The sequence below is a fragment of the Lissotriton vulgaris genome, chromosome 12, assembly GCF_964263255.1.
Source record: "Lissotriton vulgaris chromosome 12, aLisVul1.2, whole genome shotgun sequence".
NCBI classification, from domain to species: Eukaryota; Metazoa; Chordata; class Amphibia; order Caudata; family Salamandridae; genus Lissotriton; species Lissotriton vulgaris.
This window is the reverse complement of record NC_141700.1, coordinates 605478366-605502674: the sequence shown is the minus strand read 5'-3', so window position 1 is coordinate 605502674 and position 24309 is coordinate 605478366. Positions and strand designations below refer to the sequence as shown.

Below are 24309 nucleotides of genomic sequence, written 5' to 3'. Positions count from 1 at the left end.
CCCTCTGGTAAATAGAACTCCATCCACAAATTGTCAAAATATACATAGAAGTTGCCGAAATATAGTCTGCTAGATGGAGAAAAGCTGGCGAACCCCAAAGTACATGGCCGGTTCCAACGGTGCCCCTCCCCGAATCCAAGGCCCGACACTGTTTCCTCCGCCATCTTGATGAACCAGCTGGGAGGGGGGTGCGACACAATCCAACGCAGTTCACAGTCTCGACCAAAAGTTTCCAGAGTGGGAACAGCAGTTAAATGTTCCACTGGTAGCGAAACCAAGGATTCCGACCATACAGTCGATACACAGATCGCAGCATGTTCGATCAGTTCCACTGCTGTAGAGGCAGGCACAGCTCCATGCACAGGGTCTGAATGCACCGCTGGGGTGTCTATCGGGAGTAGAGCTGTCTGTCGAGCCCCGTGCGATGAATCAGGGTCCGGTCCCGATTGCCTAATTCCGTCTGCTGCCGACATCAGTTTACAGACCTGGGCCTCCATAGTCACCGGAAGTGCCTCGAGGGCTGCCAGCACAGACCGCAGTGACGGGCCGCACTCAGCCCGCTCCGCCAGGTCTCGCATGACATCAGGCATAGTGATCCCCTCGGAGAGCCGCTCTCCCCGGGGGAAGATTAGGCAGAGCAGGGATGAACCGTGAGGGACAGATAGTCAACATGCTTTCGTGCACGCCAAGTCCCCAACCCAAAGTCACCGGCGAGGCGAATACTAGGCCTCCGGGTCAGGGACCTCCGCCACACCGCCTCAGGCGTCACACATCTCCTCACCTTCGATACGAGACCAGGCAGCAGATCGGCAGCAAAGCAGTCCAAAAGATATCGAAAGTTCCATGGACCGGACCCTGCCACCCTCACCAGTCCGCTGTTGTTCAACTGGGACCCGGCAGGACCAGCACTCGAGACCCCGGCTTCCAGACTGGGTTAGGCCTCGAGTCAAACCTCGACATTACTCCACTCCACAATGTCGGAAAAGTCTCGGGATTGCTCCATCGGACTGCAGATTAGTTCATAGACACGGATATGTGGCGGAAAATCAGGATAGATGACAGGATTTGCAAGCGAAAGACGGAGGTCGGCGGAGCCGGGAGACTATGCGGCCATCTTGTTTGCTGTCGTAGCTCCTCCCATATACAGACAATGTTATGCTTCTCATCAAACACCAGAGACTAACTTCATCTCCGTGATCCAAGAGGTCTGTAGATTAGGTGCACACTCACTTAAGTGGCGTAAATGCCAGATTCTGCCACTCACTCCTGTAATCCTGCTGAAATTTTGCAAGGGACTAGTTGTGTCGTCTGTATACATAGGGACAGACACCATGATAGTGAGGGATTATGGCCCAGTCATGATACACTTTAAGATGCAAATAGACTGCTGGACAAAGTTACCATTACCAACTGCTGGCACAACAGCAACCATCAAAAAGGTTACAACGCCCAACGTTTTGAATCTATTCATCACCATTCCAATACCTCCCAATAACGCTTTCTTCAAGCCTGAAAACACTGCTGACTAAATGGATGGATTATGAGTTAGTGAGCAACACCTGCTGAGCTAGCTGAGTTTAGGAAAAGGGAAGTTTTCCATGCCGCACATTTCTGATATTTTTGGTACCACCCACAACAACATATGCCTCACTTGAATACTGAGAGAGATCAGGTTGAAGAATATACCTTACAATAAATAAGTGAAAGATAAATAATTTCTAGAGGGCAGCAGCTGCCTATGGGGAGGTATGTGGTGCTCTGGTAAGAAATAAAAGGCAACTGAATAACAAAAATGAACTGCTGAAGAAATAGGGTTTCAACATCTTGTTATGACAAGACTGATCCTACAAACACCTGTGCCAAAAGTTCATATACAAATGGTCTGTAATATGGCATCACATGGCAAGCTGCATGTGGAAGGTCAAGTCTTGACAAATAATGCTATTTGTTCCGCCACTAACTATGTACTCCCATTCACCACCTAAAAATACTTTTTCACTCTGGAACAATTAGAATGGGGGGCAGGGACATACAACTTTGCTAATAGACTGCAACACTGAAAATATTTACATACTGTAAACTGAGAAAGATTATGCGCTCCATTTACCCTATGCAACATTATGTTTATTATGCAGGTTGAGTAATTTCTGGCATTTCAATTACTACACGACCACCACATTGCGTAGTTGAGATTTCATTTAGGTAAAAATCATATTGTGGGGCATGAAATGTATAGTTACATAAACCTTGGACATAAGGATGCATTTCATCCTTGAAATTATCACAAAATACCAGATCTGCATTGTATGCAACAAAAGCATAATTTCATGTAATATTGGGGCAATTTGAGTAAATTCGACACAAAAAAAGGATGCAAGTTTCAGACAGGTTTAATGAACCCACTGAATTTGTGCATCCAATACACATCACATCAACGCTAAAATACTCAAAAGGGTATATCCAAATTATACAGATGGTTGTTGCCTATACATACCTGGATGCTTGATCCAGTGTGCAGGGCATGGGAAACCAACCGAGGATTATTCATTACTGATAAATGTTGGACATTTCATTGTTTCCCAAATGAACTGATTTCTCCGAACTACAGGCATAAATTACCATATTATAAATTCCTTACCAAGATATACTACACTTCTGTTTGATTTTACTTTAAGCCTGGCCTGTTGCAAGTGTCCACGCATGTATGTTATGTTATGTTACCAGATGTGTAAAGCACATGGCTGCCCCAGCAACGGGGCGTCCCAGCACTATTTCCAGATTGACCAGACAAGGCAGGAGACTAGGGCGGGTGAATTATGCCTGGGAAAGCCAGATCTTTACTGCCTTCCTTAATGGCTTGTGGTTCTGAATGCTCCTGATGGTACCTGGGATGGCATTCCAGAGGGCAGAAGCTAGGACACGGAAAGGCAGACCTCCTGCCCGTACTCTTCTGACATGGAGATCACATGCCAGATGTTGATCTGCAGAGCACAGCGAGCGGTTAGAAACGTACGAAATAAGTAGATTGGATAGAATGGAGGAGCTTGAGCATACAGAATTCTGCGTGAAATGCACTGGGTCTTAAAGTGGATTCTCTTCTCCACCGGAAGCCAATGGAGTGTACGTATAAAGTTGGAGACTGAGCAGGATTTGGGAAGGGCGAATAGCATCCAGGCCGGGCATTTTACACCCTCTGAAGACGATTAATCCCAGCTTTATTGGCACCCAAGTACAGAGAATACAGTAATCCAGGCTAGAAAGTATGGTAGACTGGATAATGATTTGGCATGCTTGGGCGTCAAAGAACCCAAGCAGTGGCTCAACTCCATGTAAGAGTCTGAAACAGACATCAGCCACTGATTTTGTCTGTGCCTGAAAGGTCAGAGTACAGTCAACACAGACACCCAGATTTTTTACGGTCTCCTTAGGCGGTGGGGGCCCAACGCAGAATGCCACCAGCGATCGCTCCATAAAAGGGTGTTTTTTCCCAGGAGAAGAATCTCAGATATGTTAGCCTTCAGCTGTAAGCATTTGGCCACCATCCAGTCTGTGATGGCCACCATGTCATCCTGGAACTTAACCATCTTTTGGTCAGAGTTCTTTGACAGAGAGATCAGGAGTGGAGTATCATCAGCATAGAAGACCAGGGAGAGGCCCCTATGTTTTGCAACCACCTCTAGGGGTTGTATGTACAAAATAACATAGAGCTCAAAGCTGATCCCTGCAGCACCCCATGACATAGGGAATCTATCTGAAAACTGTAGGGGAGGGAGACGACTTGGAAGGACCTTTCCGATAGAAATTATGTAAACCAGTTTAGAGCAGCACCTCCAATACCCATCTCTTGTAAGCGTTGCAGCAGAATCTGATGCAATACAGTGTTGAAAGTGGTGCGGCGGTCAAGGAGGATCAGAACAGAGGTATTGCCCTTCTCCAGGGAGCTCCGCAGGTGTTCTGTGACCGCCAGCAGGGCGGATTAAGGTGCTGTGACGGGGTGTGAAGCCATTCTGCGGTTAGCATAGAGTTGATGTAAGACTCTGATTTTAGCCACAAAGGGAAGTAATGACATGGGGCAAAAGTATTCTGGCTTGGAGTCATCGTGGGTCAGGATTTTTAGAAATGGGATAACCTGGGCGCGTTTCCACGAAACGGTTACTGCAGATGACAAGGACAGATGTATCAGTTCACAAAACCTAGGTAGAAGCTGGGGTAGAAATAGAAATTTCTGGAACTGATCCGGTTTAAGTGGGTAAGCTGGTGATCCCAATTTAATTTTTTTGCAAAGGTATTTAATAGTTAATACCTCATGGGATAGTGCTGGGAAAGAGAGTAATCAGGGACCAAAAAGACTGAACAGAGCCTTAAGACCTTTGTTGCCGATGGTGTGGGGGGGGGGCTTACTAAGATCTTTTAGCAGGGAGAAAATGCTTTTGGCCGGATTGCTGCCGTTTAAATTTTTTCTCCGAAGTAGTAAGCTCTCGATTTATTAATAGATTTATGATAGGCCTTAACAGCTGAGCGGTATTGTGTCTTGAGGGCGGGGTCATAGTGGCATCTCCAAGCGCGCTTCAATGCCTTGCAGTTATTTCTCATCGGGTTCAGCGTCTCGTTGAACCATGGACTGGCCGGTGTTTCTGCGGCTGTAAGTGTATTTTGCGGGAATACATCAAGAGTACGCGTAAGCCATTCATGCAGAAGGCTGTTTGCTACTTCTATATCAACAGGCAGTTGAGGGATCTGTGGATGTAGGATTTCAGAATAGGATTAGGGTGGACGCCTGATGATAGGCCTTTACCCTGTAATGTCATGGAATTTAGAAAGTGGTCTGACCAGGCCATGGGGATCAGATAAACTTCTAAAGAAGGTAGATTAGTAAATACACGGTCTAAGAGGGGTCCTGCAGAGTGTGTAATGCTGAGGACGCATTGCATTGACAGGCTGCGAGATCCGCCAAAAAGTTGTCGATCTCATAGTTTTGGCTGGCCTCCAGGTGGCGGTTGAGAGCCCCATGATATTGAAGTTAGCAGACTTGGTCGCCAGTATGCCGACCAAGTTCGTTGGCCCTACCCTAAAAAAAATTGACGGACCAGGGGGGCGATAAATAAACAATCCTGATAGGATAAAGTTGCAGTTCAGATTAATTTTGAAGAGGGCACTTTCAGAGTCAGCAATAATCTCACTAATAAAACTACATGAGTAGCTGGTTATAAAGATGACCGCAATGCCTCCTCCTCTACTGCCAGTTCTATTACTTTTCTTCACAGTATAGCCCTACGGTAGAGCCAGTAGTGGCTCGGTCTCCGTGTAAGGGGTAAACCAGGTCTCTGTTAAAAAGAGAATATCAGGTATTGCATCTTGTATCAATTTAAACACTTCGGCATAGTGTTTTATTATTGAGCGGCAATTTAGGCTAAGGAATTGACTCTTTCAGCAAGGTATGCTGACTTTATACATCTGTCTTGGCATTGCCTTGGAGTTCAGGATTTTGGGGCAAGGGTGTGTATTGGGGATGTCATTGGTACAACATCCAAAATCGTTCAAACTCATATTGAACTTAATATGATTATAACCTTGATGGGGTAAGCTGGGAATGTCTCTCAGTAAGTCATGGGCTGATGAAGATCGTACTTTTACTGGCATACGCTGCGCAACAATGCCATGGTTGAGAGGACTGCCTCCTAGACTCAATGGCTGGCTAGTCAATGCAGCATTTTGCAACAAAACAGTGGAGCTTTAATCCTCCCTTTAACGTCCCACAGCTTGCCCAAGGAACATTTGGAGACTAATATGGATGTATCTTTCAGAACTGGATACAACCACTTAACTACAAATCTTTAGAGAAATGAAAAAGTATAATACCTATATTTGAGTGGAAGCCCTGTGGTGCACTTATGTTTGCAGTCCGTTATACTCTAGACATTGTACAGTGCTATGTGGAAAATATACAGATTTGGAACTTAGCCACTAGGTTAAAGAAACGCAACGCACAGCCAAGGTACATATAATGCTGCATTGTTCTATTAAGAGCCAAGTTGATGCGTTTTAATGCACCTAGTATATATCATGCTGTGCTGTTAACTTTTTTGTAATGATTAAGAATAGAATAAATATTTTAAAAAATGCTATAAACCAAGTGTGGGAGATGTGCTTGAAGCATCAAAAGGCTACTTCTGTTGATTCTGCAAAACCTCTTAGATCAGTCAGTTTCTGAACAGAGGGAACCATAACCAGCCACAACCAACAAGATACAGGCGCTAAAGCAGAGTAACCACAGGGAACCTACTTTCTGTGTCTAGTCCTTTGCACAACACAAACACTGTCCGTGGTGGAACAGTGACTTTCGAGACCAGCTGGAGCTACCACTGGATCCGGTGCGTTGTGAACAATCACCGGATCACAATTTTATCATGAGCAGAAAACTTTGACCTTGGGACCAATGTCCCTCAAGAAATAAGAAAGCTCCCTTTTATGGGTTGACCATCTCCATTAAAGTTTAGGAAGTCTGTTTTGGACTTTAAGAAATCTGCGCCAAGTTTCCTCGACTCAGGGAAAGTGAAATGCCCTCCCTTGAACCAAAGATCACCAACACACTACAGGCCTTGGTGGGACCTTTATTATGAATCATCTTCTTTGTGGTAACTTTTATGACTTAGATTTTAAACGAGGGGTGAAAACCAGTCTCACTCTGCAGTTTAGTGGCCAACCCAAAAGTGGGTGTTAACATTTCTCACGCAGAACCATAATACTAAAGGACAAAATATTTGTTCTTGCACAAAAATGTTCAAAGCTAGATTACAAGTGGGTATATAGTGAAGAAATTCACACTTTGCACTCCGTTTGGCCACGTTCCTGTCAAAATCAGGGTCTCCACTGGTAGAGAAAACATGAGAAATCCAACACCTATCTGTCAGAAAACTGTCTTGGGAAATGGTAGGAACTTTGCATGAAGCGACAGATATTTGCATTTAACTGCAGTATCTGTGAAAAACGAATTAATGCTAGAAGCCCATGCGAATGGATCTATACAATAAAAACATTTTTTTAAAAAGGGACTCAAGACCAGTTGTCATTTTGCTACATTCTGATGCTGTGGAGCTGTACAAAGCAGTTCCCCTCTATGTGAGATTGTATGCCTTTAAATTTCTCCCTTTTTTTTTTTTTAGGGACAAAACAAGCATTGGCAAAGCCAATAGGTAGACCTTAGGAACCTACTGGTGTTGCCAATGTTTTTTAGCCTTCCCAGATTCTGTGCAACATGGTGACAGCATCATTTTGTAGGCACAGTCGATATGCATGCTTGCCAACAAAATGACAAGTGCTTTTTTTAGGTCTCGGCTAGCGTAAGACTGCACACATGCGCAGACTCGCTGGCGAGACTTAATAAGATAGAGGTATTTTCACTGGCGAGGTTAAGCCCCGCCCCTCTTTTCCATTGGCTGGCGTCACCGTTCATGCTTAACGGTGGCCAGCCATTGGAAAAGAGGTTGCCGTGACGTACTTCTTTCTATTTAAGCCCATCCTTTTCAGACTGGGTTCCTTGACTTACTGCTGTGGTAAAAGGTTTCTTATCTTCTTTATGGGGCGAAACAGATGGCCCCATAAAGAAGATAAGGAACCTTTTACTCCAGCAGTGAGTCTGGCTCTTAAAGAGAAAGCAGCACGTCGTGGCGAGCTAATTGACAATAATCGCGGCACCCGCGCTTTTACTTTTAATGTTACAAGTAAAGTGTGGGTGTCGCGATTATACCAAAATTAAAGAAATACGTGTTTTTTCTATTTCTTTACTTTTGGTATAATCGCGGCACCCGTGCTTTACTTGTAACATTAAAAGAAAAGCGCGGGTGGCTGTGTGTGTGTTTTTGAAACATAAATAAAACGCGTTGTTATTTGCAATGTCAAGAGCTCAAACTCGCGTAAATACGAGACCTATTGCATTGCAAATGCAGTAGGTCTCGCATTTGCGAGAGATTAAGCTATTGGCATTGTAAATGACAATGCCATTTATTTATCTGTTTTCAAAACCAACACAAATAAAAAATGTGTCATTTACAATACCAATAGCTCTAACTTTTGTAAATGATTGTTCTTTTTATTTTCCAAGTTGGCTCAGTAAATAAAAAAATGAGCACCACAAAAGCGATTTTCTTATTGATATGTTGGTGGGGGAACAACATGGAGGGCAAGGCGGGGGGGGAAGCATCACGAAGAACGCGGACATTATATTGTACTGTAGTTGGTCATGTCCCCTGCGTAACCCTTTTGTGACTTTTATTTATCACTTTACTTCTTTTTGTTCTGGATATTGCTTTTCCATTTGTATGAGTTCTCTTAGTTTCCATTAGTCCACAGGCTATCGCCTAACCCTGCATATGAAATATGTTTATTGTACTTTTGTATCTTGCTATGTAGTCACATCATTGTTTCTTTTGTTCAGTTTGAAAAACCTAATAAAACTCTTGAAATAAAAAAATATACAAAGCCACAGTCAGACTAAAGAAAAAAAAAACGCGGATGAAAACCGGTGAAGGGTACATGGGTGGAGAGAAACAACACAGAGGGCGCTGGTGCCAGGAAACAACACAGAGGGTGCAGGTGACGAGAAACAACACAGAAGGCAATATGGAGTGGGTGGGGGAGAAGCACCCAGACGAGAAAGGAAAACAAGGGGAGAAGTACACAAGGGAAATGCTATTATGGATGATCCAGAAACATCTCTCAAATATGCTACAGAATCCAAGGCATACATTTCCAGACATCAGCAGGAGAGTGTGGGATACAGCCTTAGCAAAAGGGGTTAGTTACTGGCATGGAAACTCAGTTCGATGGCAACGCTCATGGACCTCCTTTTCCTGAAGCAAGATATACTCCCAGACTAGCAAATCATGCTACTGTGTATGCTAAACACCCATCCATCCACATCACCTCTTACCAGCAAGATAAATTACCAAAAAATCTAAACTCCAAAGTCAGCCATCTTCATATGTTAAGGTTTGCAGGAACCCACTACGAGTATTATCAGTTAGTGTCATTGTTTACACAGAATTCGATTTTTTTGCCAAGCCAACCAAACGAACTACAAAGATCACAAACTACAGATTCTAGGAACTCAGTTGAGAACTTACCACAAACCATTAGTTTTTTAAACGAACAATTATTTAATCCATTTGCAATTCCAATCATTACCTCACAAAGTGAAAGCCTTTGTTAAACAAAGATAATTATGCAAACTTGCTTGATGATCACATTCTCAAGTATAGAAGTCAACCAAAAAACATTCACTTTCCACTCACTTACCCTCTCCTAAAAACATAGAAAAAAGCATCCTATAATTAAAAAAAACTCTACTTACTATTTTTAGCTCAGATACTTCTGCCTGTAGTCGTGGTGCAGCCCAGATTAGGGTTGAGACAGCTTCTGCCAGACCAGGATCTAGTTCTCTAAATAGGTAAGCAAACAACATTTCATAGTACAAGAGAAATTTAAATTAAACATCTCTTTGAGCAAGCAGACAACATGATACAAAGTGGAAAGAAAGAACTGGTACTGGTACCGCCAGGACATGTCCAACAAAGTGACACAAATGGACACCAAATTAAATACAAGCCACTTCAAAAATCTCTTACAACAACTTCACGTAAAAAACCTGCACACTTTGCATTCAGCCGCTATCAGGCATCTTTACACGTTAATGTTTGCTGAGCACATTCTACTCTATTTTCCCCTTTCCACGAATGTATGCTCAAGTCCAAAATCTCCAGTCCACTGAATTGTTATTTGCTCTCAAATGATTTCCCACTCCTATATCTGCCCCACCACTGAATGATATCTCCCAGGATCCTTTTAGAATGATTCAGGTGCCATCTATTAATTGTTGTATTAGTGCATGCACCCCTCATGCATTTCCTAAAATGAATCTTTCCTTTCCACTCCTTCATTTCCATTAATTAATTTAGTAAGCAGTGGATACTAGGATGTAAAAGCAACAAACAGGCCCCTTCATGGCACGAAATACATGAAGTAACAACGGGAGGAAAACAAATACTTTGACCAAACGGAATTTTTAAAAAATTCATTACCTCCCTTACACTCGTAGTTAAAAGAAGTAACATTTGCACACGTCCTTATGTTGAGATATGGCACACCTCTTGCTGTGAGGTGCCTGTCTGCCTTTCCCTACTTCCTTCATCCCTCTTTTTCCTTTACTCCAGCTGCCCTTTGTTCTTTCTTTCAATCACTCTTCCTACAAATAACTATTTCAAACTGGTCGGTTTGATCATGTTTGACAGACATGGGGTAGTTCAAGAGAAAAAAGGTCTGGCAAAACAAGCAAGATCTTAAAACTCATAGTGACACTGTCCATTCTGCCTATGAGACAAAAGGGTAAATGTTCCAAGGCATCAAGGGACAGAGGTAGAAAAGGTGAAAAACATCTGCAATGGAAGTTTTAAAGATAGTTGTAAAAAGCTTGCAAGGCGGGAGGGGAACGGAGTTGCTAGTGAGCAATAATACAATAAATGGCCATTATTCATGCTGAAGAGGAAGAGGTGTCAGGTTTACTTAGGTGGAAATGCAACGGGGGGGGGGGGAATCTATGAATCATCAGAAACAACCCTGGGCATGCATCTTATCCCTGTGCTACTTTTCTTGAATGCATTCTATTGAATTCCGATGACTATTATTTGGTCTATGTTAGGGGGCGGGGTGGGAGGCGGGACACATCTCTGCCTTGAACGGCCTGGGGGCTATTAAGGGTACTGCAATGTAAATTCTCCTATTCATGTATAAAAATGTTTAAGCTCTTACTTCATAGATTGAATCAACCCATATCGAGCCAAGAGCAGGTCACAGTACAGCTCTAATATCTCCATGGCCTCCACGAGGTAGTCTTCTCTGATGATGTGCTCCACGCGTATCCTAGCTCGTTCATCCTTCCCACTTGACAGATAATCTGCAATTTCTTTTCTTGCTTTCTGCGCTAGCTCAGCTGTAAAATAAAAAAACAGACTGGGCTAACCGAAGGAATGAGAAAAGGGACACTAGGAATACAGATCAGTTTGAGAGATAGTGTAGAATGAGCAGAATAGGCATACCATAGAGTGAATGATCTTCAAAAACAGGCAGAACTAGCAGCAGTGATCAATGCATTGTTTTGACAGAACATAAACAGTCCACGATGAAAAGAGCAAGTTACATTTGCTTGGTACACTAATCGGTATTCCCAATTACACCTGTGGCATTTGTCCTTAGTCAAGGATCATGGTAAAAAAAATCCTGCAAGTTTCTTCCCACTCCATCTCCCATCTTCATTAGAGCTGCAGTGCTATTGATACAGGGCCTGGAGTATTAAACGCGGTTTGCAACGCACTACATGCAAATCACACACCAACTGGTCTGCAAACAGGGACAAAACTTGTGATGTGACCTATGTAGAAAGAGGTCCTATTGAAAACAGCTTTTTCGCAGCTGCAAAATGACGTGCATAAGGAATATCACTTTCCAATCAGAAACAAGCATTTGCAATGCAATAGGTCTCGCATTAGGAAAGTTTGAGCTATTGGTATTGTAAATGACAAATGTTTTATTTATGTCTTGTTTTTGAAAATAGCTAAATTAATAGCTTTGTCATTTACAATGTCAATAGTTATAACTTTCGCAAATGTGACCCCTATAGCATTTGTAATGCAATATGTGTTGTATTTACGTGACTTACATGTATTGATATTACAAATAACAATGGCTTTTATTTTTTTTTCAATAATTAATACTTAAATGAAAGTTATTGTAATTTATAATGGCAATAGCTTAAAGTTTTGTAAATAACTTTTGTGAAGATTATGTTCAGTGTATTTTATTGTGACGAAAATCCAAGAACAGAAGTGAAATATTAACATATTTTTGGAACATTTGTAATAAAGCTTGAAACATTGAGAGAACATATTTGAAACAGGTGTTTGTTGAATGGTTGCACAGATTGATGCTGTGGTGGCGCTGAGTGATGTTGTGATGGCGAACGAGTGATGCTGTGGCGTTCAGTGATGCTGTGGTAGCGCATAGTGATGTTGTGGTGCCCCTGGGTGATGCTGTGGTGCTGCGGAGTGATGCTGTATGCTATGCTATGGTTTGCTATCCTATCTGTTTTGTTATGCTATGCTATGTTTTGCTATCATATGCTTTGATTTGTTATGCTATGCTGTGTTTTGCTATGCTATGTTTTGCCATGCTATGCTATGCTTTGTTATGCTATGCTATGTTTTGTTATGCTATGCTATGTTTTGTTGTATTATGCTATGCTTTGTTTTGCTATGCTATGTTTTGTTAAACTATGCTATGCTATGTTTTGTTGTGTTTGGTATGCTATGTTTTGCTATGCTATTATATGTTTTGTTTTGCTATGCTATGTTTTCTTGTGTTTTGCTATGTTTTGTTATGCGTTGTGTTTTGTTATGTTTTGTTATGCTAGGTTTTGTTTTGCTATCCTATGCTTTGTTTTGTTATGCTATGCTATGCTATGCTAAGTTTTGATATCCTATGCTTTGTCTTGTTATGCTATGTTTAGTTTTGCTATCCTATCTGTTTTGTTATGCTATGCTATGCTATGTTTTGCTATCCTATACTTTGTTTTGTTATGCTATGCTATGTTTTGTTATGCTATACTTTGTTTTGTTATGCTATGCTATGTTTTGTTATGCTATGCTATGTTTTGTTATGCTATGCTATGTTTTGTTATGCTATGCTATGTTTTGTTATGCTATGCTATGCTTTGTTATGCTATGCTTTGTTATGCTAAGCTTTGTTTTGTTATGCTATGCTATGCTGTGTTTTGTTATGCTATGCTATGCTTTGTTGTGTTTTGTTAGGCTATGATAAGTTGTGTTTTGTTAAGCTATGTTTTCTTTTGCTATCTTATGTTTTGTTATGCTATGCTATGCTGTGTTTTGTTATGCTATGCTATGTTTTGTTATGCTATGCTGGTGAGGGTGTGTGAGTGTGTGTGAGGGTGAGTGGGGGTGAGGGGGTGAGGGGTTGTGAGGGGATGTGAGGGTGTGTGAGGGGAGGTAAGGGGGCGAGGGGGTGTGAAGGGGTGTGAGGGTGAGGGGGGGTGAGGGGGGGTGAGGGTGAGAGGGTGAGAGGGGGTGAGGGAGTGAGGGGATGGTGAGGGGGGTGTGTGAGGGTGAAGGGGAGGGGGTGTGAGGGTCTGTGAGGATGTGTGAGGGTGTGTGCGGGTGGGTGAAGGGGTGTGAGGGTGAGGGGGTGGGTGAGGGGGTGTGAGGGGGTGTGAGGGGGTGTGAGGGTGTGGGGGTGCGAGGGTGTGGGGGTGCGAGGGTGTTTGGGGGTGTGAGGGTGGGTGAGGGGGTAGGTGGGGGGTGTGGGGGGTGAGGGGTTGTGGGGGGGTGAGGGTATGTGAGAGTGAGAGGGTATGTGAGAGTGAGAGGGTGTGTGAGGGTGAGGGCCCGAAGTAAATGGTGGCATGGCAGGCATCATAAGACAGAGAGAAGAGATTGCGTGGTGACCGTGTTGGTCAGTTTCAGAATCAGGAGGGGCAGAGTCAGCACAGTCTGCAAGGGATCAACGTGTCTAGAGGCAAAGCATAGCGGGTGTAGCATTGCAGCTAGCAAGTCGAGTGTTTTCAAGCTGAGTGTCCCTAGAGAGATGGCAACACAGCAACAGCATTTGAGGAGCAAGGCTACTGTAAACAAGCACGGTAGGCTTTCACTTTAGTCCAGAAAAAAAAAACGAGAAAGGATCTGGAACATTCTGGATCTCTGCTTTGCCCAAAAACAGTTTTATAATGGTATTTTATTTAAGTGTCTGTGAAGACCTACCATCAAAATCCTCACTTGTGAACTGCAGTTGAGGGTAAAAAGCCAGAGCAAATGAAGACCCTTTCACAGGTAATTGAGAAGACCTAAAAGGTATTGTCTGTGTCTACATGTTTACTATTGTTCCCTTCAACAAACTTGGTAGTTATGTCTGAAGTTCTCAGAGGGGGACGTCCATTGTAAAATGAAAATAGGCATGGGAAATTACATCTACACTTATTCGCAGCTGTAGTCTTTGTGTCCACTGGCACACTGGGAGGAAAACATCTTCACATTAAATAGAAACAAATGATAATTGAGACACATCAAAATAATTCCTTCATCACCCACTAAGAAATTTGAAAATATAGAATTTATGTGGCCGGTGTACAGTCAGACAACACTGACATCCCTAAATAATGACGCACAGTGCTGAAAAAGAACAGAAACCATACCAGTTGGCACTTTATACCGATCATCACATCATACTCTCTTCCCATACTCACTCTTTTTCTTCTCAAGCAGCTTCAGGCGGTTGATTACAAGGCGCAGGTTGACGCGAAGGCGCTCAGCCTTAAATCCTGAGCCAAGCATTGTTTAAGCCTCCTAAAACGAGACATAAAATAGGAGGATTAGTGCACAATACCTGGAAATTCACTAATGAATCCTGTGAGAGGAAGAGGCATTATGCATCGGTTTACTAGACTGGAAGAAAGAGCAGAATTAAAAAACAGTAAGCACTTGATGGTCTTCTAAATGTGCAATTAAGTGATCTTTGTTTCAACTCACTATTGCATTACTTCTACAACTAAAGCCAAAAGACAGGCTATGTAGTCACCAGGTGTATATGTATTGTTGATCGTGGACAGGTTTGTGTTCAGACAAGGCTCGTCAGAAGTTTATATTTTCACTTAAGGTACCAGAGAATGCGCCTCTCAAACTTGTAAGAGAATCTTCTCACACTTTGCAGTGAGATAAACCAACTGCTGTGCAACAAAATGCCAATCAAAATACTCAGGAGCAGCCCATCATTAGGCCATTGCGAAGACCCACAATTATGACAGTGAACACACAGACTACTGTGCCAGAAATCACACCTGCCACCATGCAAAAAAAAAAAAAGCAAAGTTCCTGAGACAGAAAACCAGCCTATCGTATAAAGAAATTAAACACACTCTTCTATGTCAGATAATTCACATCAAATGGCCAGAAATACACATAGCTTTGTCGGGATATTATATTCCATGTGGCAGAAAACATTCTGGTCACTGTACCATGGAAAGGGGTGAGTGTTCAGGAATTGATATTGTTAAAACAGAATTATTATGCTCTATGTCACAATATGCGGAGATCTACCTGGTAATTACAATCTTCATGTTATTTTGCATTAATACCAATTTGTGAATCTACATTTCCTGGGGCAAAGGGACATGTCTACATCTTCAGCTGTAAAAACTCACAGACAAATAAAAACCACCCTACTGTAACCCCTAGGAAAAAATGGAAACCAGACCTACTAAACAGCCATGTGCCTCTGCTCTGGCCTAAATACAACTGGCAAGACCAGACCCCAAAAAAATCTGCCCAGCTTGCAATTTTCAATACCCGTTGCTACTGCTCGAAGAGCCAGGTCTTGAGGAGCCTTCTGAAGGTGAGCAGTTCTTGGGTCTGCCGCAGATGGGTGGGGAGGGTGTTCCAGGTCTTGGCAGCGAGGAAGGAGAAGGATCTGTCGCCGGAGGTTGTTCGTTGGATTCGCGGGACGGCGGCAAGGGCGAGGCAGGCGGAGCGGAGCTGGCGGGCGGGGGTGTGAAAGCTGGATTCGCGGGACGGCGGCAAGGGCGAGGCTGGCGGAGGGGGGGTGAAAGCTGAGTCTGTTGTTCAGGTAGGCTGGTCCAGTGTTGTGGAGTGCTTTGTGTGTGTGGGTGAGGAGCTTGAAGGTGATCCTCTTGTTGACTGGGAGTCAGGGCAGGTTTCTTAGGTGGGAGGTGATGCGGCTGCGGCGGGGGACGTTGAGGAGCAGTCGAGCGGAGGCATTTTAGATGCGTTGTAGTCGCAGGTATTTGGCCTGCATAGAGTGCGTTGCCGTAGTCCAGCCTGCTGCCGACGAGGGCTTGGGTCACTGTTCTTGTTTCGGTCGGGATCCACTTGTAGATCCTGCGAAGCATGCGGAGGGTGTTGTAGCAGGAGGAGGAGATGGGGCTGACCTGCTTTGACATGTAGAGGGAGGATTCGAGGATGAATCCTAGGTTGCGTGCGTGGTCCGTGGAAGGTGGAGCTGTTCCCAGTGTGGTCGGCCACCAGGAGTCTTCCCATGCAGAGGGGGTGGGGCCTAGGATGACTGTCTAGTCCTCAAATAATAGGTTTGTAAAGCCTTCTGAGAAAAAAGAAAGTTATATCCACACATTTGCACAGAATTTGTGAAATTGTAAAACTGGCTGGCTTTGAGTGCCTAACAGCCCTGTGGAGAGTTGGCTGTGCTCTTTATGTGGGATTAGGGTAAACAATGTCATAGAACTCATTGGTCCATTAGCTTAAAAGAGGAGATGTATTTTAGTCCCGTACAAAACTTTCATGTTTTAGTGTGAGTGATTGGTTAGTTACTCTAGAGCACCCTGTGGCAAGCCATCTCCGAATGCCAGTGCCCATCGAGCGATCGCAAGTTTTCAACCAATGTGCTAGATGCAACCTCTGGCAGTGTATAACCCACTAAACAATTTATCAACCTCCCCTCTATTTATTGCTCAGAAAAGCCTGTACTCTGCACAAGCAATGCATGCTCTAGATGTCCAAGTAGTTGTCTATGTGCCATTTGAAATTTTTAGTGCCATTGCTGCAAGTGGAAATAAAGTGGGTGCTTTATTGTATGCCTTTAATAAAATTCACCGGACAGTGAAAATCTACACGCTTCACCACAGATCACTACTGCCCAGTTAGCCACACTGCCACTAGTGTCCCTGCCCCCTCTTTCTCCAATCCTAGGCCTAAGAACACCATACAGGTTCTCTCATCTCATTTCCAGCATTTCTTCTTCTGATCAATACCTCTTTGCAATATAAAACATACACAAAATAAAAAGCCCCAAACTAAGACTGAAAAACATTGTTGAAGACAGAGAAACTGGAGTAATCTGCATTTAGTAAAGAATGATAGTCGAGACTCGCCTTATGCTGACTGTACAGAGTCGTATAAAGCAAAAGTAGATTTTTCCCCACACACTTCCTCATTCCACAAACCTGTCACTTGCTTAGGTGCGACGTAGGTTTGTACCTCATTTTGGTCCCACCTTTACCTGCTCACGTGAGGCGGCTGTCTTATTCCTGCTTCCGCTGTAACTAACATCTTGTTGCTACCTTCCAGTCACTACAGCCCCACCCATGCTGTGCCCTGGGTTTACAGACTGACCTCCGCAAAACCAATGAATGCTCTAAATTTTCGACTACGTGTCTAAGGACTATTTGAAATATTTTGTGCCGCTACTGCAAGTCAAAATAAAGGTTTAGAAAGGTAAGCATAAGTGACAATCATATATACCTCGATTGTACATTTACAGATTAGCATCTGCATAACGCACACGTCTGCCTTCAGAAGGATGTATTTTTTACAAGAATTTCCAATGGAAATTCAAAATTCAAAAGAAAAATAAAGAATGAAAAGAGAGAGAGAGAATAACCAAAAGCTCTGGCACTTAAGTGCACAACTTCTTCGGTGGGTGTACACATGCGATCTGTAAAAATAATTCCTTCACACACAGCGTAAGAGACCTAATGCTTGAAGTGGGATGGCCCATTGTCCCATGTTTTATTTAAGGTGGGAGGAAGCAAAATGTGAATGACAATTTAAAAGACCAATGCATGTGGAAGGAGTTATAGCCAATGTGCGTTTTTTTTTTTTTTAAACAGGAGGCTGGAGACACATCTAAAGCCGTCTCTACATCATTCCTAAAAATGCAGCAGATTGCCATGTTAACTTGGACCAGTTTAAAGGCACGCCAAAGAGCACAGATGCCAAACTAACTCTGCCCGCTTAAAAACACTAAAAGCAAAGAAGCATTTTATTAATACTCTCATGTAGGGTGGAAAACATGACAAAGGACACGCAAAAGCGACTTGACTAAGAATCGTTTTGGACTTGTATAGTTAAAAAGTTAAAAGTCTGTAACATACAGGGGTGACCCATCTCTCCACTCCTGTTGCTCTGGCAATGGAGCCACTAGCATTTCGGCTACGACATGACATGGATCGGTGTGGCTTCACCATCGACGGTCGCACACGCTTAACATCATTGTATGTTGATGAGGCGCTGCTTTATATTAGCCAGCCAGAGGAAGAGATTGCTGCGCTCCTAGAAGTGTTGCGCATATTTGGACTTGCTTCGGGGTTACATATTAATAACCGTAAATCGGTTATCTTCCCAATGGCGGCCCTGGAAAATGGTGAAGCACTTTATAAGAACAAAGGTCCTAAGCATTTAGAACATTCAGTGGGAAATAGCATATAGACCACAATAGGCTACTATATAGTTCCAATATCCAGCGGGACATGGATTTTGTTTGAAGATATTCAGAAGATAGAATCAGGGATATCTGAACAACAACAGTTGTAGTAGGGCACAGTCCTGTACCATACTGTGGGGGAAAAATAGGAAGGAAAGGACAGACAATGCCCAAAGCACAAAGTCACCATTCATTGATCCATTGGTTCCTGCTCTGAAATATTGGTCAAGGCAGGCAGTAGATTGTATCTGTCTGAACCTCTGGTTGGGTTCTTCTGCTGAATCATTAAAAAACATCTGACAAGCCTAGGACTCTGAAGGGATACAGGGATCTTCTCTGGAAAAAGAGGAGATTTGCTACCCAGTGCAGCAACAGGAACAGGCCCCTGACCAAGAAGAAACGAGAACCAGCGGAATGAACCATGCTTGGAGAGCATCTCAAGGAAGCAAGTCACCCAGTATTCATTAGAACTGTGATTCATAGCTGATAAGAACCAAACTTAAGGCATCTGCTTCAGAAGAGGATTGAGAGCCTGCAGGAGACATTCCACAACTGACTCGTGAGCATGCATAACCATGACCCACACCATACTATAGCATGACTTTGTGGGAGCTCATTAGCACTCCTTTTCAAGCATGATTGGGTTAACAAAGGCTTTCCTTTCGCATTAGGGTGCGTGGTAGTGTCCCATTGTCTATAGAAAATCGTCATGGTTCCAGAATTAGTGTTCTATTACAATACAGAGTTTTTATATGGACCTGAACTTAAATCAACTGCACAACATTGACTACCACTGTACTGTCAAAGTAAGCTGATACGTAGTAAGGATTAAAGAATCAATATTTCCTTATATATGTTTACCTTGGCGATACATTGGTAGTTGATATTCTGGAGTCCATGTAAGTCCAGGTCGAAATTATTAACATCAGTGTTTTGAAATGCAACAATCTGGATCATCTCTGCAGCTTACAGGCAGAACTGGACACTAGCCTTAAATAAGACTCCCCCGGCTGCTACAGGAAACCAGTGGGCCAGAGTCTACCCCAGAGTAAAGGTACTTCTTCTCAGACAAACTCAACAAAACTGAAAGACTAGCTCAAATCAATGTTATTAAAGAACTTTGCGCTAACAGACACAACGTGGCAATTGGTCACAATGTGCGGATTAGGAAACTGCAAAACCAACAACACGTAACAAGATCAACAACAAACAAAACAACAAATCAAGACACGTCCTATCCACCTTATAGGGCAGCAAATCACCCTTGTAACAAAGATCATGAAAACAATATTTACCATATACAGTGCCTTCTGAAGACTCATGCTGCAATCGTTCCCTGGATCTCACATCCTGCACTGTACCAAAAGCATGTGGTGAAAACATACAAGATCATCTGCAGCTTTTTATCAGACCAGGTCCAATAAAATGCCCTAAAGTGTTAATATTTCATACATACGTTGGTAATAGTCATTACTCTACGACCACCATAAAAGATGTCACAGTAATTAATATACAACTAGCACGGCAGATCAAATCTGATTTGATAGAGCAAAAGCAACTGAGGAAAGATCCAGTGGTGGCTGAGCGAATTTGTGGTTGAATGCCTTTCTGAGAGTCTGAACTTACGGATCAGTGAAACCTCAACACTGAGGGGCCGATTCCAATCTGGGTCGGAAATCACTCCGATCGAGCCGGATCCGTGGAGTTTTCCGACCGATCCGGGTTCCTGCAGTCCGACCGAGCGAGTATGATGCGGCCGAAGGCTGTTGTACTCTGTTCGGTCGGACTCCCATAGAAGTCAATGGGAGCTGGTCGTACGGCGCGTACATGGGCTCCCATTGACTGAATGTGTACGTTGTGGACAAGTGCGCCCCCTACAGTGGGTACGCGCCGGTGCCATCCGCAATGTACATGCATGTGTTGGGGAGACCCATGGCTCTCCCCCTGTGCCCGAGTCGTAAGGGGTCTGATGCGGACCCCCAAAGTCCCTCTCCGGGAGCTATTGCGAGCGGGAAGGTCCGACTCGATTAGGCTGTCCGAATCGAGCATCGTACTAGCTCGGTCGTGAAACGTCTCCATTGCGTGCCACGGTTAGCTTGCGGCCGAGTCGTATGGAGGGATTCGGAAGCGGAAACGATTCGGACGGAGATTTCGCGCTTGTTTGCATCGTACTTCGACACCCGAACCCGTGTACGAACCGGACGGAACTTCAGCCTCCGAATCGGGTCCGCTAATGCTGAACCTGATTTCGTGCCCTTCCGACCGAGATTGGAATCGGCCCCTGAGTGTCATCTTCAGGTTACAAACTTTTTGAGATAAAATGAAGGCACGACTTATGACACTGTTTCTGTATTAGTCTTGAGGCAGCTTTACTGCATTATTTTTAGGTATCAGAATCGCTGCCTAACCACCGAAATTCTGACAAGTTTACCAACCCCCTAATAACTTTAAACATCAGCGTTATCCACGGAGAAAAATACCTTGCAATGCAGCCATACTGAATATAAATATTTCAGAAGCCAGTTAGCATTTACAACAACATTCCAAATTATTAAGGCAAGGGATCATATTTTGGAGCGTAGAATCTTCATTACTTCGCAGCACATCCTGTTACCCACAACAATCACTAGGATAATTACTCATGAATTAATTCAACAGTGCAGCTAACTAATAAATATGTCCCAGACATAACTGAGAACATTTACAAATCCTTCAAAATATGTTGCTGATTTTGGACTGAGAACACTGAGGCTATTTCACGTTTTAAGTATCTGATATTAGGTAGAGACAAGCTCAACGTGCGGCTCTATATTTTTCAGAAAATTATTGTCGAGAACGTTTTTACCGTAGTAGGAGCGTCTTGAAAAGGAGGTGCAAGGTATAGAGCATGTACAAACTAGTTACTGATAACAGGCTGGGACTTGAGATAATACTAGAAAGCACATTGGCTTGTTTTACATTACACATATTTAAAATGGGTTTCAAAAGGAGAGAACTTGATTTTACCAGAATCATACAATTTGGTACAGGCCACACATTTAAATAAAATACTTAGAGCCAAATGATTTATTTTATTAGTTCTCTGGGAAAATATGAGTATTCGTTGCAGAGTAAATGTACACATAAGCTGCAAATCGAGAGAAAAGTGCTATCAACTAATTGATCTGGCCTGTAGGAAAATAAGAGAATCCTGAAGGGTCGGTGCACCAGGAAGGTCAGTGGTTCTTGAGCAAGGCACTGCCCCAAGTCCTAATGGCATTTCTGAGGCACCGGCCAGTCGCGAATTTTACCCCTGGGGGCAAATAGAGTAACCTAAAACAGTTGAACAAAAGACGAATGTAACAGGATAGTTACAGCAAACATGGGGTACAATGCGGTGGGCGTACGTCATAAATCATGAATAAAGAATAGGCTGCGGCTGATAAGAGTGACGTGCTGCTGTTTCAGATAAAGAACAGCTTTAAAAACATCGGCTTCCGGGGCACAGTCCATTTATGCTATACTTCAAACAAGTGAATTCAGACTGTGACCCACATCAAGAGACATAAAGAAAAGAACGACAGGGGAGCAGTGTACAGTTCAACCAGGAAGAGAAAAGGCAGATCTAGGCCCATCGAGGACACGGGAGTTTCTCCCTTGCTAGCAAAGGTGTACTTCACACGAGTCCGAATGGTACATAATTCACCTGCTGCGCGTTCGGCCTTCAGTCCGTGGACGGACCGCCGGGCTCCTCTCCGCTAGTCTTTGTCAGCGGGCCCGAGGCAGCAGGTTCTGTGATCCAAGCCAGGCGGAGTCGGTTGATAGACGTTCGACAACAAGAGCCACCCGGCCTCTCCCTCACGTCACCATCACGCTACTTCCTGCTACGCCCTCCCGTTCTGACACTCGCGTGCGGATTCTGCAGATTCCAGTCACGAGTTAATGGTGTTCATGACTCTATCAAGGGAGGAACCGGTGTGTTGTGTAATGTTGGGTATTACACCCATCAAATATATACCCTACCTTTCGGCTGCGTTAGGGGACCTGCTTTATTCGATATTTCATATCCCACTAAATATTTGTCAGGGCTTACCTTGGGAAATCCGCGCTATTGGCCAGCTCTGACAGCTGCACTGTAGCCCCGCCCACTGAATGACAGGCGAACAAGGAGCGGCGCCCCTCAGCCCTGCCTCTGCAGGAGCGGACAGAAGTGTTGGCTGACCTGCACTTATCGCCGTCCTTATCGAGACACACTGCTACTGTGTCTGTGACTGTCTTATACGGAATGCCTCGTTTGCTTTGCGGCTGCACCCCCACTGGGATCTAACAAACTCAGACCTCACCAATTTCACGTTTATGGAAGAATTGAGGCAGTTTATTAGGCATTTTTAACTTCCAAACAATTCTTCAAACACCATTTAACTTTATTAGGCGAGCCTGAATATGAATCTGAAAAACGACTTGGGGAGACTCTAGATAATTGCCCAAAAGACAGTCAACTGGGAGGTCTGCACTTACCACAACTCTCTTGAGGCCATTTACCCCCTCCCCAGGAGAAGTTAACAACTGCCACACTATGGGGAGTAGTGACATTGCTAGCATTGGTCACCAGGTAATTATCACCCAGTACAAGTTGTCCAGGGTCCACAAAGTTAGGTGTCACCATTGTGACACTGGCACATGTGTCCCTGTAGGCCTGAGCCACTTTACCATTAATCAAAGGCGTCTGCCTGTACTTGCCCAGAGTACTGGGACTCATAATAGGGGATATATCCATGTCCCCATCACAGATCAAGACTGCCTGAGTAGGAACTCTGACTAGGCCAGACTCCATCTCAGTACCCATGGTTAACCCCACTAAAACTTCAGTTTGGGGGCTGCCACTGCTGACTGTACTAGGGGGTGCAGTTGCCTTAGGGGCTGCAGTGGCAGGGGCTCCACCTTTCTTAGTGCACTCACTAAACCAGTGAGAAACTGACTTACAGTAATTACACTAAGGTTTCTTTTGGCCATGATTCTTCTTCTTTTTTTCCATTTTGGAACCCCCTCATTAGTATTATTTTGGGGGCCTGAAGAAGACTTCTGGTCTTTTTATTTCTGATCTCCACCCTTCTGGTCTGCCTTCTTCTGATCACCACCTTGGTTCTGGGGCTTCTGCTTAACCCTGGTTCTGACCCATTTGTCTGCCTTCTTTCCCAATTCTTGGGGAGAGGTCAGATCTGAGTCAATCAGGTGCTGATGCAACAACTGGTTCTGGCAATTATTAAGGATCTGTTCTCTCATTATTAGATTGTACAATCCTGTGTAGCCTGTAACTTTACTTCCCAGCAACCAACCTTCCAGAGCCTTAGCGGCACAATCAACAAAGTCAGTCCAGTCCTGAGTCTGAGCTTTTGGGGTATCTCTGAACAACAACCTGTATTGCTCAGTGGTTAGGCCAAAGCTTCAATAAGAGCACTCTTCAGGACAGTCGTTTTTAGCATCCTCAGGTCTAACAGCGAGGAGCTTGTCTCTCCATTTTTCTGAATAGGAGAGCCACAAGATTGCTGCCCACTGATCCTGAGGAACCTGCTGTACCATGCAGGCTCTCTCAAGAGCAGTTATCCATTTGTGGATGTCATCCCCATCTCTGTAGGGGGGCACAATCTTACTCAGGTTTCTATTATCATAGGACCTGTCTTTATCCTTAGGGATAATGCTGCCACCAGTGGAATCTAATCCACTTAACTTTTGCTCCCTTGCCAAGGCAAGTTTAGCTTGGGCCAGGGCTACCTCTTCCTTCTCAATCTGAAGTTGGACAGCTCTCATCCTAGCCTCATGTTCTCTTCTCTGGGGGGAAGTCATTCCCCTTTGAGATCCCCTAGAGGCATTAGACTGGTCAGATTCCCTGGAAGGAGATCTGACCCTTCTAGTGCCAGGGTTAAGTCTACTATTGGGCCTGTGAAGGTGGACACCTTTTCCATTCCCATGTAGGCTTAAGTTGGCCTGGCTCAATCTTCTAACTTGAACCTGGCCATCCTCCTGATTATCTGAGTCCTC

At 43.9% G+C, this 24309-nt stretch overlaps 1 protein-coding gene across 2 annotated transcripts in view; it reads right to left on the bottom strand.

The window, feature by feature from the left end:
* The window catches only part of IST1 (IST1 factor associated with ESCRT-III), a 112626-nt gene extending 90465 nt beyond the window's left edge, over positions 1-22161 (bottom strand). The window contains exons 1-4 of one of the 2 annotated variants that reach the window (XM_086945531.1): positions 21977-22161; positions 14306-14405; positions 10804-10984; positions 9350-9437 (exon numbers count right to left, since the gene is read on the bottom strand). In XM_086945531.1, coding sequence (XP_086801657.1) covers positions 9350-9437; positions 10804-10984; positions 14306-14393 — 357 coding nt within the window. In that variant the 5' untranslated portion in view covers positions 14394-14405; positions 21977-22161. The remainder of the gene's footprint in view (positions 1-9349; positions 9438-10803; positions 10985-14305; positions 14406-21976) is intronic. The other variant, XM_086945532.1, reaches the window with a different exon arrangement.
* Positions 22162-24309: the final 2148 nt, after the last annotated feature.